Source organism: Dermochelys coriacea, chromosome 3 (assembly GCF_009764565.3).
Source record: "Dermochelys coriacea isolate rDerCor1 chromosome 3, rDerCor1.pri.v4, whole genome shotgun sequence".
NCBI classification, from domain to species: Eukaryota; Metazoa; Chordata; order Testudines; family Dermochelyidae; genus Dermochelys; species Dermochelys coriacea.
The window spans coordinates 127,295,891-127,314,944 of NC_050070.1; the positions used below are offsets into that span (position 1 = coordinate 127,295,891).

The following is a 19,054-nucleotide window of genomic DNA, read 5'->3' on the forward strand; positions in this document are numbered from 1 at the left end:
TTTCATTTTAATAACATCCATTGTTGCCTTTCCTTTTAGCTGGAAAGAGTTTTAAAAGGAAAATGCCCCTTGTTTGACAGTCTCTTAGATCAGGGCTTCTCAACCTTTTTCTTTCTGAGGCCCCCCAACATACTATAAGAATTCCAGGGGGGCAGGGGCTAGGGATCTTGGCTTCAGCCACTGGGTGTGAGGGACAGGGGAAGAGCTCAGGGCTTAAGCTCCGGCATGGGGAACTGGGGCTTGAGGTTTTAGCTCTGGGGGGAGCACCAGGGCTCAGGGCTCCACTCCGTTTTCTGTATTGAAACCAGCTTGGGGCCACAAACCCCTGGCTGAGAACCACTGTCTTTGATGGTATTCACGATGGTAATACCTGTCCTTTTGCAGAAAAGAGAAGCTAGTTAGATGAGCTGGAGCTGTTGCTGCTGTTAAAGTCTGGTTTTATTTTATCCCAGGTGGTTTTTGGGATTTAGCTGGAGCAAGTGGTGGTGTTAGCTGGGTCCCTCTCTTTGACTGGTCTGGTAAGGACATCTCTCAGAATCAGGGTGACAAAGGTCTGGGGTCCCAGGAAATGGCCAGGGGAGCAGCCATGATGGTGAAGCTCACTTCAGTAGCCTTCATCTGTTTTTCCCTATTTTTTCCTCTAAGTCTTTCTTTAATTAGCCACAATGGGAGTGATGGATGGAATTCCCCATCCCCTCATTATTTTGTTTTCTAATTAGGCTTCACATTTAACACACTAATTTATTAATTTTTGGTTTTATATATTCTGTTTTTAGTATTATATATAATCCTGGAATTATATTAACATGGACTTTTTATTTGTTTGGACAAATGTAGTGTCTCTGTTTTTTTCACCTCTTTGTGACATTCATTATAAAAAACGACTTGACCTATTCTCCATTAACATTGGTTATTATAGATTATTGTATTATTTTATAAACTTTTACATACCTGTTACAACTGATCTTACAATTTGGTAAATTTGTCAGCGCAACTGTTACAACTGCTACTTTATGAACCCTATTGCAGCCTGTAAATGAGCATAAAACATGTTATCCTAGACATAGATTAAATAAATATGCAAAGTTTTATTATGTTTTACTGCAATCTAGATTATTGGTTAATGAGCTGGGATACACTAAATTAAAAGGAAAGGACTAGGGCTGCCAATTAATCACAGTTAACTCACGCAATTAACTCAAATTAATCGTGATAAAAAAATTAATCGCAATTAATCACACTTATAACAATAGAATACCAATTGCAATTTATTAAATATTTTTGGATGTTTTTCAACATTTTCTATATTGATTTCAGTTACAACACAATTCAAAGGGCACAATGCTCACTTTATATTATTATTTTTGATTACAAATATATGTACTGTAAAAATGATAAGCAAAAGAGATAGTATTTTTCAGTCACCTCATTCAAGTACTGAAATGCAATCTCTTTATTGTGAAAGTGTAACTTACAAATGCAGATTTTTTTGGTTACATAACTGCACTCAAGAACAAAACAGTGTAAAACTTTACAGCCTACAAGTCCACTCAGTCCTACTTCTTCTTCTGCCAATTGCTAAGACAAACAAGTTTGTTTACATTGACGGGAGATACTGCTGCCTGCTTCTTATTTACGTCACCTGAAAGTGAGAACAGGCTTTCACATGGCACTTTTGTAGCCAGCATTTCAAGGTACTTACGTGCCAGATATGCTAACCATTCGTATGCCCCTTCATGATTCGGCCACCATTCCAGAGGACATGCTTCCATACTGATGATGCTCATTAAAAAAATAATGCGTCAATTAAATTTATGACTGTACTCCTTGGGAGGAGAACTGTTTGTCTCCTGCTCTGTTGTACCCGCGTTCTGCATATATTTCATGTTATAGCAGTCTCGGATGATGACCCAGCATATGTTCGTTTTAAGAACACTTTCACAGCAGATTTGACAAAATGCAAAGAAGGTACTGATGTGAGATATCTAAAAATAGCTACAGCACTCGACCCAAGGTTTAAGAATCTGAAGTGCCGTCCAAAATCTGAGAGGGATGAGGTGTGGAGCATGCTTTTAGAAGTCTTAAAAGAGCAACACACGGATGCAGAAACTTTAGAACCTAACCACTAAAAAAGAAAAGCAACCTTCAGCTGATGTCATCTAACTGTGATGATGAAAACAAACATGCGTCAATCCACACTGCTTTGGATTGTTTTCAAGTAGAACCCATCATCAGCATGGAAGCATGTCCTCTGGAATAGTGGTTGAAGCATGAAGGGACATATGAATCTTTAGCACATCTGGCACGTAAATATCTTGCAATGCCAGCTACAACAGTGCCATGCGAATGCCTGTTCTCACTTTCAGGTGACATTATAAACAGTGCTGCCTGCTTATCTCCTGTAAATTGTAACCAATCTTGTTTGTCTGACTGATTGGCTGACCCAGAAATAGGACTGAATGGACTTGTAGGCTCTAAAGTTTTACATTGTATTATTTTTGAATGCAGTTATTTTTATGTATGTAATTCTACATTTGTAAGTTCAACTTGCATGATAAAGAGATTGCACTACAGTACTTGTATTAGATGAATTGAAAAATATATTTTGTTTTTTACAGTGCAAATATTTGTAATAAAAAATATAAAGTAAGCACTGTACACTGTGTATTCTGTGTTGTAACTGAAATTAATATATTTGAAAATGTAGTAAACATCCAAAAATATTTTAAAAAATTAAATGCGCGATTAATTGCGCTGTTAAACAATAGAATACCATTTATTTTAATCGCTTGACAACCCTAGAAAGGACATATTTTATCTGTGAAAAACTATCTAGAGGTTCATGATATGCACACTTTTTGAAGGATAAAATCATCTTCAGTGTCTTAAAAAGGAGTCCATCTTTCTCAAATCACACATGGCACCTTTTCAAACAAAATCAAGTCAACTCACAAAAAACAGAAAAATATTCACTAACCACAAATTGATGGATTTTGTTGTGAAAGAGAAATCTTTGCAAAGGAAAGTAGTTTACAAAAGATGTAGATGGAATGCGGTGTCATTTTCAGGCATATCCTACCTGCACCAACAATTTAAATAGATTTAAAGAGCTTGTTAACTTTTAGCAGGTCCAGTGGTGGATCAGGGATGCACAAGGAAATAGCATCACACTGTATTAACAGGAAATAAAATACCTAGCATTTTTCTTCTTCAAGGCACTTTACAAACATTAATGAATACTCACAACATCCCTGAGAGCATAGTTCTCCTTTTCAGATGGAAAACACATAAAGTAACGGACCAAAGCAAGACAGTGAGTCTCAGCATCTAGACCACTAGAAATGCTATTGGTATGTTCAACGGAAAAGTTGAATGAACGAAAACATTTTTGTGATGTCATTTTCTATAGTTTACCTCACAAATGAGTACTGAGGTCTGGAGCTATATTAGCCAATCAGATGGCATACGCAAACATATGTATTAGCACTGGCTTCAGCAGAGTTCACTGAAAGCTACTGTACTTCTTTGAAGAGCCAATAAGGTGATTGTAGCATATGAATATTTGTACTTCCTAATTGACTCAGAGGTGAATCACTGTTGCTGAACCTTTGCCTCCATCTCACCTTTAGAATACTACTGTACAAAGGAAAACATGTTACATTTCTGAAACCACTGGCTATAAGGGAGAGGTTTATGGACACATTTAGATGAACATCAATGTTTGTTATCCTTCCAGTCAATAAACACTTAATATGCATTTCAAGTGAAGTTGGTTTCTGCTTCCTGTGCACCTAAAATGGAGAGGCACACAAACCAAATTCCTGGGTTCAAACATCTGAGAAATTGGTAACCCTTAATATCTGTACCCAAATCTTAAGCCAGTGGTTCAGACCCATCTCTAATTCAAAGGCACACTAGTGTACCAGCCCAAAATGCAGGAAAAGCTGGGTACCTTTGCACAAAATTAATTCTTCACAAAAATGCTACCTGACAATCTTCAAACTGGATATTTTCAATCAGATTATCAATTAGGGATAATAAATTCCTTGATGCTTTCAGTCTTTGGAATTTTGCTCTCCCCCCACCCCACACCACCAACAGCAAGCACTAGCCTTGAGGTGTTCCATATTTTCTCATGATGTAATATTCCCTTTAAATTCATTTCACTTGATTTCATATGGAATGAAATCATGCTACCAACAGTTTATGCTGCTGTCAGGCATTCATAGGAGCTGAATTCTCACCTCACACTGAACTTAGCAAGTTCCAAATGTATAAGTAATTTTTTTATACTTGATACTTTAAAAGTGATTGACTGTTCTTTGTAACTAGATGTACTGATTAAATATATTTATATATAAAAGTACATCACAGTTGTCTTTAACCATAAGTAGCACTTTCCCAAACAGACTAATGTGGTACCTTATAATTAATGATGCTAAAAAGAACAAAGAAGAAAATCCAACTACAGCTTCAACTACTGATGCCTCTGGTTTCACTGTGGCCATAAAAGGACATCCGAGACTGATCCAGTAAAAATCAGATTTGTGTAGTGAATTTCTATTTGCTAGAGCTGAATGGATTCAAGGTGCTAATATTCTTGCTGTACTGAAAATTAAATCAAACAGCTATGGCAGAGGCTATGTGCAATGCATTGTTTCAAAGATTGCAAGGAAATTTTAAGTGACAGTTACATTTCATACACAATATTACAAAGCAGCCTCTAAGTTGATTTTTAATAACATTCAGTTATTTGACTTATTTTCTCATGCACCACATTTTTCTCTGGGCTTCTGAGCACAACTATTTCACATTTGTGACAGATTAGGGAATTATTTTTTACAGTGGCCACCAGCACTCTGGTATTTAATTAGTACACAGCCAGATGTGTAGGTTTTGTAGCTTTTATTAGGAAAGTATGAAAAGGCCCAACTTTCTGGAACAAAATCAAAGAGCTATTTCAATAATGAAGTGTCACTTAAAATGAAGCTAAAATACACGACCACTTTGAGCAATTTATCTGTAAAAACAAAATCCCCGGGGAGTTCATGGCATTGCCAACACAGACAATTTTTTTCTGCTCTGCTGCATTAATGTCAGAGTAATCCACTGCATAAAAAGCTAAAACCAATATGCATAAAAAGTGAATCCTTCCTAAAGTACCATGAAACATTTTACATCAAAGCAACGTTTATAGTTTTTAATTTCTAACACTAAGTAGTACTTTACAGCATACTTGATAAATTCAAGTTAACATGTTCATACATGTTTAAACAAATTTATTTCTTATGAAAGGTTTGCCATAGCATCTTAAGTATTTACTTATGAATTTTCTAAGTTAGTGAATTACAGTATTGTTGTGGCAACACATACCTGAGGAGACTCTTTAGTTATCAGCCGGTTTTCACACCCTTAACTTTATTTAAAGACTTACCCTTTTCAGAGGCATTGCTAGGCCATCGGGGGCCCTAAACAGGAATATTTTGGGGTGCCCCCCAACACTTACCAAAACAGCAAATGGGGGGCTCCTTGAGCGGCTCAGGTCTCTAAACAATTGCTTAGTCTGCTTATGCCTACTGCCGGCACTGCCCTTTCAACTGACATTTTTTACATTTGTTTAGTCTCAATGATGGGGGGAAATTTTGGTTAAATACTATTTGCTGTGCATTTTTAAGTTTTTTGAATAGCGTGGAGCAGAGAAAAAGGGTTTCCACCTTCCAAAAAGTATGTTTAGAAGTATTTTGAAAGTATGTTTAACACGTAGCAACTTTAAAATGTCACATTTTTCAATCAAGACAAGTGCCCTTAAACATGTCAGAAAGAGTTTAATTTAGACATAATGTGATTATAAGTGTTAGAACATTCATACACTGTTCATGCACAATGCCATTTTTTTCAAACTGTACACCCAGGTAAATGCTCCACATATATCACACACATATGTAGAGCTACAGCTCTGTATGTTGAGTGCAAACCAGTTGAAGGTCTCATCTTAACCTTCTCTGTTCTGCACACTCCCTAAACCATGGCCAGCTATCCATCTCATTGAATCCCCACTATTAGGCTTATTTGAACACAATCATTAGATTTAATTAATCTTCCTGTAAGTAGGGCCCTACCAAATTCGTGGTCCATTTTGGTCAATTTCACAATCACAGGATTTTAAAAAATAGTAAATTTCATGATTTCAGCTATTTAAATCTGAAACATCACAGTACAATTGTAGGGGTCCTGACCCAAAAAGGAGTTTGGGGTGGGGGTCTCACAAGGTTATTGTAGGTTTCAGAGTAGCAGCCGCATTAGCCTGTATCCACAAAAAGGAGTACTTGTGGCACCTTAGAGACTAACAAATTTATTTGAGCATAAGCTTTCGTGGGCTAAAACGCACTTCATCAGATGAATGACAAGGTTATTGTAGGGGAGGTTGCTGTACTGCTACCCTTACTTCTACGCTGCTGCTGCAGGTGGCCGTGCTGCCTTCAGAGCAGGGCAGCTGCAGAGCAATGGCTGCTGACCAGGCGCCCAGCTCTGAAGGCAGTGCCCCGGCCCGCAGCAGCACAGAAATAAGGATGGCAATACCATACTACACCACCCTTACTTCTGTGCTGCTGCTGGCAGCAGTTCTGTCTTCAGAGCTGGGCTCCCAGCCAGCAGCCACCACTCTCCGGTTGCCCGGCTCTGAAGGCAGCACAGAAATAAGGGTGGCAATACTGTGACCCCTTCTAAAATAATCTTGAGACCCCCCCCCCCGCAAATCCCTTTTGGGTCAGGACCCCCAATTTGAGAAACGCTGGTCTCTCCTGTTAAATCTGTATAATATAGGATAAAAGCACACAAAAGACCAGATTTCACAGTCCGTGACGTGTTTTTCATAGCTGTGAATTTGGTAGGGCCCTACCTGAAAGGGGTTTGGTTCCAATTCTTAGATTTTAAATCTTCTGGGCATTTTAGTCTAGGAAGGAAATTAAAATTATCCTAAATAAGCTGCACATTCTCTGCATATTATCAGCTCATCTTTATCATTGTGTAATCACTGTTTATCTTTCTCTCAATCCCACAACTAAATGTAATCAGAATCCTGCAATAGATTAAGAAACAGCCCCATTCACAGTTACAAAGGTGCTGCTGTTGCAACACAAAAGGCTTTAATCGTTTATTCAAATAAATAAAAATGTTCCTTTATGTACAAATAGACAAAATCAATGTACTCTTCCTCTATTTACAAAGTAGTTTCTTTTCAAAAGGAAATCAATACATTTATCTTTCAGACGAATTGCCCCACCAATTAAGAACGGCCATGCACCAGCACCCACTGAATCGAGAAAGAGCTATCAATCTGTCAATCCTTCAGTAACTGAACACTTTGTCTTGAGGCCCTGTATTGCACAGCGGTTTTGTTTTCCTTTTTTGCTTGACTGCCTTTTGTTGTTTCACACAAAGACACTTTTGTGATAGTTTCTGATAAAGGCTCCATAGTTTAAACAAGCTTCTCCCACCTTCCTCTCCCTACCCAGACCCAGAGATCACAAACAATTCCTGCAAATGTCAGGAATCAGCTTTTGCTAGGACACACACTGAAGTAACTACAGCAGATGAAGCATCTGTTGCATTACAGTAAGTTAACTAGCCGAGAACGTCTGTCTTGGTTTCTGCTCACATTTGATCACATTCAAACACCCCCAACGTGGACATTTTAACCTCCCGGTCCTGTCCATCATCCATTAGAAACTCCGTCTCCTGATTTCAGATAAAAAGCGTCCAGCAGCCCAGGCGGAGCAGAAGCATCTATACAACACTGATTAGTCAGCCCCCCTTTTTTCTCTCCTCACAAGATGTGAATGGAAATACACAGGATACCGCAGCTATAAATACATCCCCCCCCCCTTTATGCAGCGCCTGGAACGGCCGCCAGCCTCCACCGGGTCGAAGCGCAAGTCAGTTTCCTCAGGCGGGGACAGCAGCAGGGCGGGCGGCTAAACCCGGCACTAAAACTCCGCTTTCCCTGGCCCTGAGTCTGCGGAGACGAAGGCGTCAGGTGGCTTCGGAGCCGGCGACGGGGCCGTCCAGCTTCCCGGGGGGGGGGTTAATGATGAGAGAAGAACCCCGCTCCCCGGCGCGTCCCATGGGGAACCCCCCGGCTCTTGCTGCGAGGAGGGGCGGGGGCTGCGTGCGGCTGGGCAGGGAGAGGGGCGGGACGCTCCCCCCCCGCCTCAGAGCGCCCCCAGGTGGGGCAGGGTCTCCAGCTTGTCGGCCCGGGCCCGGCCGGCCGCGCTCTCCACGCCGCGCAGCCACTCGGTGCACTTGCGCACCAGCCCCTCGTCCGCCGCGGCCCCCGGCGCCGCCTCCTCCTCCTCGTACTCCACGTCGTCGTAGCGGTGCCGCTCGTTCAGCAGCGAGATCTTCAGCAGGGCGCGCAAGTCCCCGGGGCCGGCCCGGGCCCCCCTCCGCGCCGAGCCCCCCGGCGCCGCCGCCTTGCTGCGGGAGCCCGGCAGGAGGCGCTCGGGGCCGGCGGAGGGGCTCGGCCGCCCGCGCTGCTTCTCCAGGCTGCGGCGCTGCAGCACCAGGGCCGCTTCGGGGGGGAGGCTGAGCGAGAAGCGCAGAGCGGCCTCTCCAGCCCCCGCCTCCGCGCACAGGCTCTCGCAGGAGCGGCCGCGGGCCTGTGGCGGGGCCGGGGCCGGCCTCCGCGGTTGCTGCCTCTGCAGGGCGGCGCAAGGCCAGGAGCTGGGGAAGGGAGCGGCCCGCTCCGGGGGCGCCCCCCTGGGCTTCCTCGCCGGCTTCTCCGCGGCGGCCGGCGGCGGCGCTGCCTTCCTGGGGGCCGCCGCCCTCCTGGGCTGCGCTCGGGGGGCGGCGGGGAGAGCGGCCGGGGCTGGGGGAGGCAGGATGGGCGGCAGGGACATGGTGGTGCCCCGTGATCCCCTCTGCTCCTCACCGCGGCTCACGGCTGATGGCCCCCCGGGCAGGGCCGAGCATCCCCAGCGGACGGGTCGGTCCCGGCTGCGTGCCCCGGCGGCAGCTCCATGGGAGAGCGCGACCGTGCTGAGACCGCCGCGCTCCGGCGCTGGCTCCCGCTGAATGAGAGAGACACGCCGCGGCGGCGCTGAGCAGGAGGCGGGGCGGGGGAAGCACTCATGGCGGGGGGGCTGGGGGTCATTCCCTCCGCCTGTTTGAGCCACGATGGAAAGGAGGGGCGGGAGTGTTTTTAAGTATTAATAGAAGAGGCAAGACCGGCTGTGAGGAGGAAAAGGTAGAGAAATCAACACACTCCCCCCACCCCCCAAGCGTTCGCAAGAGCGGTGAGCACCGTTTGAGCGAGACTGTGCAATTTACAGCTGTAAAAGATTAGGACAGAGGATTTCAGGATGTGTTTTAAAAGCTAGGGCGATGACACATACTGTACCCCTTGCCGGGGGGGTCACTGCTTTTTTATTTTAAAAAGTCACTTAAATATATATATTTCTATTGGAATAGCTTGTTCCAAATATACTATTAAAAAGGAACATTAAATATATTCAAATATAGAAAATATAAATGCTTCCCTTATCTATTCAGAGGGTCACTTTCCCTTTTTGTTGTCCCCTACCTACCCTCCTCACCCTTGCAATAGCTATTTATGATTTACCAGTTCACCTTCTCTACTAAAATGTAGGGAAATAGTCAGATACCAATGCCTTTTTACATTCACAAGTAACCTTAAGGAGACCGCTGCAGGCCATAAATTTATTTTGAAATAAGATGGCATAGTGGAAGTTTTGTTACTGTTTCAGCCCCTCCCCCTAGCCACCAGTCTCTTAAGCTCCCCCCTCCTTCCTAATCTCTTAGCTTTGTCTTGTTCCTAGACTTAGCCTCTACTCGTTGAGTATGGTAGAAGGAGGGAGCTGCTGTTCCTCAGGTGGATGGTAGCTGTTAGGAGCTGCTGCATAGTTGTAATATCAAAAGGCACACCTAGGCAATCAAAATGAGGTTTTGGAGACACAGTCTCCCACCCAAAAAAGTGATAACTCACTGCTTTCACAACAAAGTATTACTCATTTTTGAGTTAGCTATCCCACAGTAATTCCCATATTAAAGTCAAGCCACCTGAATGAATGGCTAAGAATAGAAACCACTATATCCTTCCCCTTACCCTAATGGACCATGGGACCAGTTTAAAAAAGTACATAGAACAGCTTGCAAACATGAATGATAGGGAGGACAGTGAAATTGTCAGCAGTGATAAGGGAAGAGAGTGCGCCTAGGAGGAAAAATGAGAAGTTAGATTAGTGAGAGGATGTGGTAGAACAGTTGGAGAAGATATCAGTAAGAGGCTGAGATGTAAAACTGGTTGGGATGGAGGACCAGATTAGTTTGCAGCAGAGAGCAATGGTTAGGTAACATTCACCAAGATCATGGATAAGATCACCCAGAGTGTAGAAAGAAAAGTAGTCAGAGAAACAATGGAAGATAAAAGTTATTCTTTCAAGCAGACCAACAAAGTAGCTATATCATATTGTTATAAGAAGACAGTCCACAACAGCTAATGATTGAATGTGGGCAATCACTCCTGAGAAATATTTTGCAGGACGGTTTGCAAAGGGCTATCATATGGCTCAAAAACAAAGATAATGTTTCAGAACATGGTATTCTAATTGAGGAAAATGTGGAAACAAGGACAATTGTTAAACCCAAATCAGATAAGATGTTAAAAGCAGGAGAGTAAGGATGACCCAGTTGTTAGGCTGGGATTTGGAAGACCTGGGATTCCCTGCTTCACCACAGATTTCCTGTGGGGCTATGGACAAGTCACTTGCTCAATGTGCCTCTGTTCCCCATACAATGAGGACAGTAGTACTTCCCTACCTTACAGGAGTGCTGGGAGGATAAATACAATGTGGCCATGTAACTTCTAAAATGACTGATTAAATGTATGTTGATTTAATCAGCTGGAGATTTATTACTACCATTCACAAGTGATAGGAGCAAAAATTGTAGCAGCTGGTTTTTAGAGATTCCTTATTACAACATTCTTTGAATAATTTTTTATTAATAGCTAATTATTATTATATTAATAATAATATTCATTAGTGTACCTGAAACTAGTATTCCAAGTTTTACTGTGTGGTATGGATTCCAGTTGTATATGCAAACAACTTGTCCAATTATTGCATAGTGTCTGGAAATAAGGAAAGTAGCTGACACAGCTATCCTACAGCTGCAGTTCCTGCCTACATCAGTTCACTAATAAAGTTCAGTTATATTCTGATTTTATGAAAATATTTTGAAAACATTTTTTGAGGGGGAAATGCTTGCACTTCACTTATAGAAAGGATGAATGCTGCCAAAACTGACAAAACATTTCTGGTAATAGAATGTGCATGGAATGTAACTTGTTCTCCAGAAGTGAGCTTTCTAGATAGTGATCTAATTAATAAGATACTCCAGACCAAGCAGTAATAATGATTAATGAAGACAATTAAAATATGTAATGAGACAAGGTGAGTGGATCAGCAGCATTTGACTTCAGACTGTGTGGTAATGACTACTCAATTGTTTAATTGGAACTAGCATCTGTGATTAACACCTGTAGAATATTTTTAGCCCAAAGCTAGTTTCTTTTAACTTGTCAGTCAAATGGGAGGTCTCATCTACCTTTTCCATAAGGTATCATGGATCAAGCATGCTTTCTGCATAGATGGGATTAGAAAATGGGCACTTAAAGTATCACTGAGAATTGAAGAGGCTAATGAGGACAAATACAAATATCTGACATTTTTGGCCAAGTGTTCACAACCTTATTAATTCCATAACAGGATAACATTTTGGGGCAACCTGATTTGGCAGCAATTTGGAAGAGAAAAGGCCATCAGTGCTCCCCATCACCTGCCTTACCCCGTTTTGATGCTCAAATTCCAAGCACAACAATTCCAGGTTTAACACCAAGGCCTTCTCAGAGCCTGATTTACTCCTGATGCCTATCATGGCCTACAGCCAGAACAGCCTACTGCCTGAGAAAGCCCTGGCTTTGTAGGATGGCTCAGGCTCACCCATAAGTCAACTTCTTCCCTTGAGAAAGGCACATTGATGTCCGTCACAGAGAAAAGGAAGGCGTCTCCAAAAATCATACAACTTCTATTGTTTTGGGAGAATCAAACAAATGTCTATCCCATTGGAAAAAGAGGGTTTTGACACCCCTGCTGCCAGAAACAACTGCTCAAAGTTGCAATCCTATGAAGCATATAAACATAACCCCACTGCTCGTTTGTCCTTTAATTTCCATTCCAAATGACAGCAGGAGTCCACAAGCTGTTCCATGAAATTCTTCCATGTCCATCACTATGTGTACAATTGCTGCAGTCCAGGTGACCTGTGGAAGTCACCAGCTGGAACTGCAATGAACACAAAATTTATTAATACCCTCCACCACTAACAACAAAGGTGGGAAGGCCAGAGAAGTGAAAGGCCCTCTTGTGCCTTGTTTGCTAATGTCAACTGCCCTGTGTCCCAGCTAATCAACCCAACAACCTGTTGAAGGGACCAGGACTACCTAATGAGAGCCCTCCTCTTAGAGATTCTGTCCCATTGGCTAACTACTTCAACAGGACAACCCAGAAGGTATGCACCCCTGCAGTCTCACACTGACTGGTAAAGCCAACATGCCTTATACTGCTGATCAAACCATACCCATATTGCAGGATTTCTCCACCACATTTGATAAATTTCAGTGGAATGCTGCTTTTGTCTTACATACAGGGGGTTTAGCATTAATCAATACAATGGCTTCCTTGACCTTCTGCCTGAAGGCAGAGGACTGCCCCCAGAGTCCTCACCTCTGAATCCTCTCCCCCAGCCCTTTTCTATTTAACACCTATATGAAGCTGTGAGACAACAGGAATGCATATGCTAGTAAAATGTAGCCACCATGCTGTTTCCTTCAAAGAAAATGCAAACACTGTCTCCCAGCCATCCCACGGTCTAGGAATCAACATTCACATGAAGACTAGCTTGTTAAAGCTAAACCTGGAAGAGATGGAGGTACTGCAGTGGAGAGAGGGAAACAAAGAACTTTCTACCATCATAACATCAGCCATGTAAGAGCTAGGTTGTCTGTAGCTTCAGGATCCTCAGACTTATCTTTGCTCTTCAATGCCTAAATAGCTACAGTTGGAAAAATATTCAACCAAGGCTTGCCCCCAAAACACTGCTTTCACAGAAGCTAAGCAAAGTATATTCATAGAATCATAGAACTGGAAGGGACCTCTAGAGGTCATCTAGTCCAGTCCCCTGCACTTAAGGCAGGACTAAGTATTATCTAGCTAGACCATCCCTGACGGGTGTTTATTGAACCTGCTCTTAAAAATCCCCAATAATGGAGATTCCACAACCTCCCTAGGCAATTTATTCCAGTGCTTAACCAGTGACAGCTAGGAAGTTTTTCCAAATGTCCAACCTAAACTGCCCTTGCTGCAATTTAAGCCCATTGTTTCTTGTCCTATCCTCAGAGGTTAAGAATAATAATTTTTCTCCCTCCTCCTTTTAACAACCTTTTATGTACTTGAAAACTTATGTCCACTCTCCTCCAGACTAAACAAACCCTATGTTTTCAATCTGCCCTCATAGGTCATGTTTTCTAGACTTTGAATCATTTTTGTTGCTCTTCTCTGGACTCTCCAATTTGTCCACATCTTTCCTGAAATGTGGCGCCCAGAACTGGACACACTACTCCAGTTGAGGCCTAATCAGCATGCAGTAGAGCAGAAGAATTACTTCTTGTGTCTTGCTTACAATAGTCCTGCTAATACATCTCAGAATTATGTTTGCTTTTTTTGCAGCAGCGTTACATTGTCTCATATTTAGCTTGTGATCCACTATGACCCCAGATCCCTTTCCACAGTACTCCTAGACAGTCATTTCCCATTTTGTATGTGTACAACTGATTACTCCACTTAGGAAGGAACACTTTGTATTTGTCCTTATTGAGTGTCCTATTCAACTATTCCATATAGTTATATCTTCACTTCATGTACATTAAAACACCAGGAGCATTTTTTCAAAAAAGCTAATAAAAATTTAAGATGTTTTAAAGTCACTTTTGTATTCTGAGACAGTTTGAGTTAAGTACCTATACCAATGCATCCGATGAAGTGAGCTGTAGCTCACGAAAGCTTATGCTCTAATAAATTTGTTAGTCTCTAAGGTGCCACAAGTACTCCTTTTCTTTTTGCAAATACAGACTAACACGGCTGCTACTCTGAAACCTGTACCAACACAGGTATTTTTAGTCTGACAGATAGGAAAGGGGTTAGCAAAAGAGATTTGAAGTAATAACTGAAAGTGTATTGACTAATTTCAAAGTGAAATATATATTGCAAGCACAATGTTTTTATTTTCCTGCCTATGTGGCTCAAGTCTAAAAATTAGAGTGTAGACACTTAAAATAATTCATTTATTTTGTAATCATTGATTTATATATTATCCATAAGCCATTTTAATCAAATATATTTTAAGTTTCAAAGTGAAAAAATTGGTGCTTAAAAAGTATGTATAACAAAGAGCAAGCTTTTACCAGACCTCTCATGTTCAGACCACACTTTCTCCATACTGCACATGTACAAACGTTTCAAAGCAGCCCTATCAGCTATAATTAACTAAAAATATTTCTAATAATTACAAAATCCTGATCTTTGGGAAACGCATAGAGTAAACAAATAGTAATTGCACATAAGAAATATGAGACAAAACTTTATATGAAACTTTTACATATGTTACCCAGAATCCTGAATTGTCCACGTTGGAGATTAAACTGTGTTAACAGAAACTAAGTCAAACAGTTTTAAGATTACATTGCATAAAGTGTTAAACCTATGCTAGTTTCAAAATGGTTCAGACAGGGATAAAACACTGCTTACCTGGCTCATATTTAAACTTGGTTCTGCTAAAATGATTTAATCCCCAGCATGCAAAAGGCAAGGAAAATAATAAAACTGTCAGCAGGTGTTGTTTCAGGAGTAGAAGTTCATAATTTTTCTGAGTAAACTTCATAAAAATATAAAGTTGGCTTTTAAAAAGATGTTGAATAGTTTGTTTTGTTTAACTCAGGCAGGATGTGAAGCATTTAATCACAGCATCCCTTAAAAAACAAACAAACATACAGTTAACTTTTTTTTTTTTTTTTTAAACACACACGCCACATCCAGGTCACTAATATTTTTCAGACTACATAATATGTTCTATTTCCCAAAATTAGTTATAAAACATACAAATTCAATTATGCACTATTTTGGATGACAATGAAAATTTTAATTACTTGTCAGTTGCAGAATTCTGATAATTTAATCTCTGTGGAGAGTTTGAAAGATCTGAAGGGGCTTTGCTTCCCTAATGAGCATTTTATAAATTGGTTTTGTATACTGTTCCGTTTGGATTAGTCTGAATTTGTTCAGCCTCATTTATTTTTATCTTCCCAAAACTTAATTTACTATTCAACAGAATTTTTGTACTTGGTTGTTAACCACTTTGAAAATTCAGGGACACACCCAATATTCTTGAGTTTAGGTGAAATAAGCCATTTTCGTATGCCCCAACACAGCTGTCCTATAATTAAGATTTATATAACAGAACAAGTGCTATAAATAAAGGTAGATCACATTCTACTGGAAGTGAACAAGCCGCATTGGGGTATTTTTGTTGCTACAATTTTTTTTAGTGTAAATAAACACACGTAAGTACTTTAGAGAAAAGTTATGCAATACCATTTCCTGCCACCATGTAATAGCTCAGCCAACTATTTGCATAAGCCAGACAACGTACGAAGCTCAACTTGTGATGGCATTTTATACTAGCAAATACTTCAGTTACCTGAAAAAGAATTAGGCTAGTACAGGATTTAAACAACCTGTCAAAATAATCATAGGGTTCTTTGTTTTTATTACATAGACACTTATGTTATCTAAACAATTGAACTGAAGCAAATAAACTGTTTTATCAGACCAGCATTCAAACAAAAGAGAAGGCCAGGGACCACTGGTGGTTAAGATCTTTGAGCATACTAAAACACAGTAGTATGTATTAAACTAATTTGAACAAAAATAAGCCTATAGAAAGTGAGACATGATTGCTGGAAATGTAGAAATTTAGAATGCTAGTAATCTGATTGGGGAAGTTGGATGTGTCAAAATTAAGGTGACATTTAAATAGGATTTATTTCACTGCTTGCAACTATCTTGAAGACAGTCTTGTTAGAATTAATGAGATCACTTATTGCTATAACTAATTTATATTATGGTTTAATTCTGCCACACTTAAGAGTCTTAGCATAGATTTTTGTTGCTTATGTCAGGTTTTATTGGATTATTATAGAAAAGCAGTGAGAAAATACAAGATGAAAGGAGAGGTACTATGAAAAACTTAGCAAGGCAGGATATATTTATAGGAGCAGTCAGTCAATGTAAAAAAAAAAATCAGAATGAAGTGCTTTAACATACTATTGTTAAAAGACCAAATTGCACTATAGTTTCTCTAATCTTTTTTTGTTAAATTGAAAGATTTACTTTATATATTTGATGGCACTATGTGTAGTGCCAGTTTCCCCTGGATACGTGGTGGGTCTTTCACACAGGAATAAAGGCAGGGCAGATTTTAAAAAACAGGAAAATGGCAAAACCACAGACTCTGGCAGGTAGTTCAGAAACAGATTTAGTAACAAACTATTTAATTTTTTAAAACTGACTAGATTTCACATTCATTGTGTCCATTTGAGCTACCAAATATTGTCAAATGTATATACAAATTTATGTAGGAAATATCTTTAAACTAAGCAGTGTTGTATCATATTATAACAAACAATTATTTTGGGGATTAAATCTAGAAAAAATGCTACAATGCTTTAACAAGCAAATTGCTGAGTATCTTTATCTGCACCCAACTTAAACTTCAGAACAGGGATTGGTTATGGTAGACTTGGCAGAATTCAATTTTTATTTATTTATTTTTTTATAATTTTGACCCATACTCTAAATGTTTAAGCATTTTTATTGATTTAAATGTTCACAGTTGCAAGAAATTATTGGAGTTCAGACAATTTTTTAATGATGGATGCCGACATTCAAAAAAGTTCAAACTTTATAACTGTTAACACAAACTGTCAACATCACGTCAAAACACACAATATCCTTAAAAAAAAAAAATCACATTCTAGTAAGTTCTCAAGCAGCATTCTTCTTACTCTGCTTATTTGTACATTTTGATGGAAATATTTTCTTATCTGTGCATATACGATGAAGTTGATGTTTACAGACATACCAATAAAAACCTAAACATTCCAAGCCTACTTATGGTATAACTTTTAATTCAAACAATTATCCTCCAAATGCTAAAAAATTAAGATTGAGGATATATTTGGCTTTTCAAAATTAGTAAGTTAAAAGATGTGATTTTCAAGAAAATTATACTTTTGAAAAAAAATTTAGAACTAAATGGGCTAACTTTTATTTTTATAAAATGAGGGCAATTAAAGGAGACTCACCTTGCAAAAGGAATATATGAGAGACTATACCTGAAAAAGGAGAGGAACAATATTTAAAATTGGAGAGGTTTCGTTTGTTTTCTACACATCAATTCAGTATTTTAGTCCAAAATTAACAAAAGCACACTGGTATATTAAACCCTGTAATAGGATTACGTATTCAAAGTACATCCACTTGAAAATAAAAGGATTCTGCAAGAACTAAGTGTGCTGCCAACAGATTCCTGTCTCCTTTTTTCTTTGAATGTTGCTATGTAGTATATAAACTTCCATTGAATATGAATTACACTACAAAATGTAATATGGAGATTTACTATCACTTTAGGATTCTTAACTTTGGTTCCTGAAGACTGATTACTGAACTATATGAAACCTACAATTCTCCCAGAAATCAAGACAGCAAAGACATCATTATCTAGTTTGAATAGAACAAAAGTAGTTTATGCAAATATGTACCTGGTGGTGTGTATAGTGCGCACGCACGCGCACGCGTGCACACACACACACACACACACAGAGCTGTAGAGTAAGACTACTGAATGGAATTTTGCTCTTATAGCAACATGTTCTGGCTTCCCTGAAGTGGTAGTTAGACCTGGCCTCAGGTTAGGGTTAGACCCTAACCACCACTTCAGGGAAGCCAGGACTGACACCGGGATGGTGAGAATGGAATCCAAACTGTTCCCGCTTGGAGAGTACACTAATGTGAGCCACATCTGAAGCTGTCTGAGGTGCAGGCGTGCATGCCACACCACATACGTCCACGCTGCCATGTGACCTAGTAGACATAGATGCATCCGGGCTGTCGTCAATGAGTGCGCCGACACTTGGACGATTAAGTCTGTCATGGCTTTGACCCAGACATGAAATGGACATGAACAAGCACTCAAAGAAGAAATTGTGTTTCATTCTCCTACTTATCCTAATCAGACACTGGGATGGATTTTGAATATTGGATATTGAAAGACCACAACTTTATTAGCTTTTAGTTTTAGTTATAAGGCCCTAATCTCCACCAGTCCCCAATTACTCATTATTTACTTGGATCCAGTGCAACATTAAATGGCTTCCGTAACACCACCACCACCACCACCACCTCCTCCTCTCAGGGTTGCCCTGCTTCAGCCTAAATCCTAAGCATTTAACATACTTCTGAATCCTCCCTCCCATGAGAGGGGATATAAGGCTACATTTGAAAGCCATCTCTCTGCAGGAACTTACTGTCTCCCCTTTTTCCTCCAGACTAATAGGTTTACCAGTTAACTCAGAGTTTTCTTCTGTTTATCTCTGGGAACTAGCCATTTTGAGCCTCACCCTTGCACTGGACACCAAGGGTGCCAGCGAATAGCTTAGCCATACAGCCAAACCCACTGCCCAATATCTGCCTCCCTTTGGTTGGGAGAACTTAGAGTTGGACCACACATTGTCCAGTGTCTGATAAATGTGCCCCTCTTCCCTATTCCAAATACAGGAACACCATACCTGATTTTCCTATATGAAAATCACCACAGCCCAGATCCACAAAGGAACCTGCATCTCCAAGTCCAAATTTTAGGC

At 40.4% G+C, this 19,054-nt stretch overlaps 3 protein-coding genes across 6 annotated transcripts in view; all 3 read right to left on the reverse strand.

Moving 5' to 3' along the window:
- Positions 1-13,290, reverse strand: part of LOC119852832 — a 137,099-nt gene extending 123,809 nt beyond the window's left edge. The window contains exon 1 of one of the 2 annotated variants that reach the window (XM_043511282.1): positions 11,067-13,290. The gene's annotated coding sequence lies outside the window, so the exon portion shown is untranslated. The remainder of the gene's footprint in view (positions 1-11,066) is intronic. The other variant, XM_038394675.2, reaches the window with a different exon arrangement.
- PRR18 (proline rich 18) lies at positions 7,105-11,019 on the reverse strand. Its single transcript, XM_038396255.2, has one exon. It carries the CDS (start codon positions 8,895-8,897, stop codon positions 8,211-8,213), a length of 687 nt encoding a protein of 228 aa, XP_038252183.1. The 5' UTR covers positions 8,898-11,019; the 3' UTR covers positions 7,105-8,210.
- Positions 13,291-14,400: 1,110 nt separating the features above from the next.
- The window catches only part of SFT2D1 (SFT2 domain containing 1), a 39,104-nt gene continuing 34,450 nt past the window's right edge, over positions 14,401-19,054 (reverse strand). For all 3 annotated transcript variants that reach the window (XM_038396705.2, XM_043511284.1, XM_038396706.2), the window contains 2 exons: positions 17,498-17,527; positions 14,401-15,103 (listed from right to left, as the gene is read on the reverse strand). In XM_038396705.2, coding sequence (XP_038252633.1) covers positions 15,064-15,103; positions 17,498-17,527 — 70 coding nt within the window. In that variant the 3' untranslated portion in view covers positions 14,401-15,063. The remainder of the gene's footprint in view (positions 15,104-17,497; positions 17,528-19,054) is intronic.

What these genes read in the sequence shown, in the direction of transcription:
- PRR18 (XM_038396255.2), bottom strand. Translation starts at nt 8,897, where the DNA reads ATGTCCCTGCCGCCCATCCTGCCTCCCCCAGCCCCGGCCGCTCTCCCC.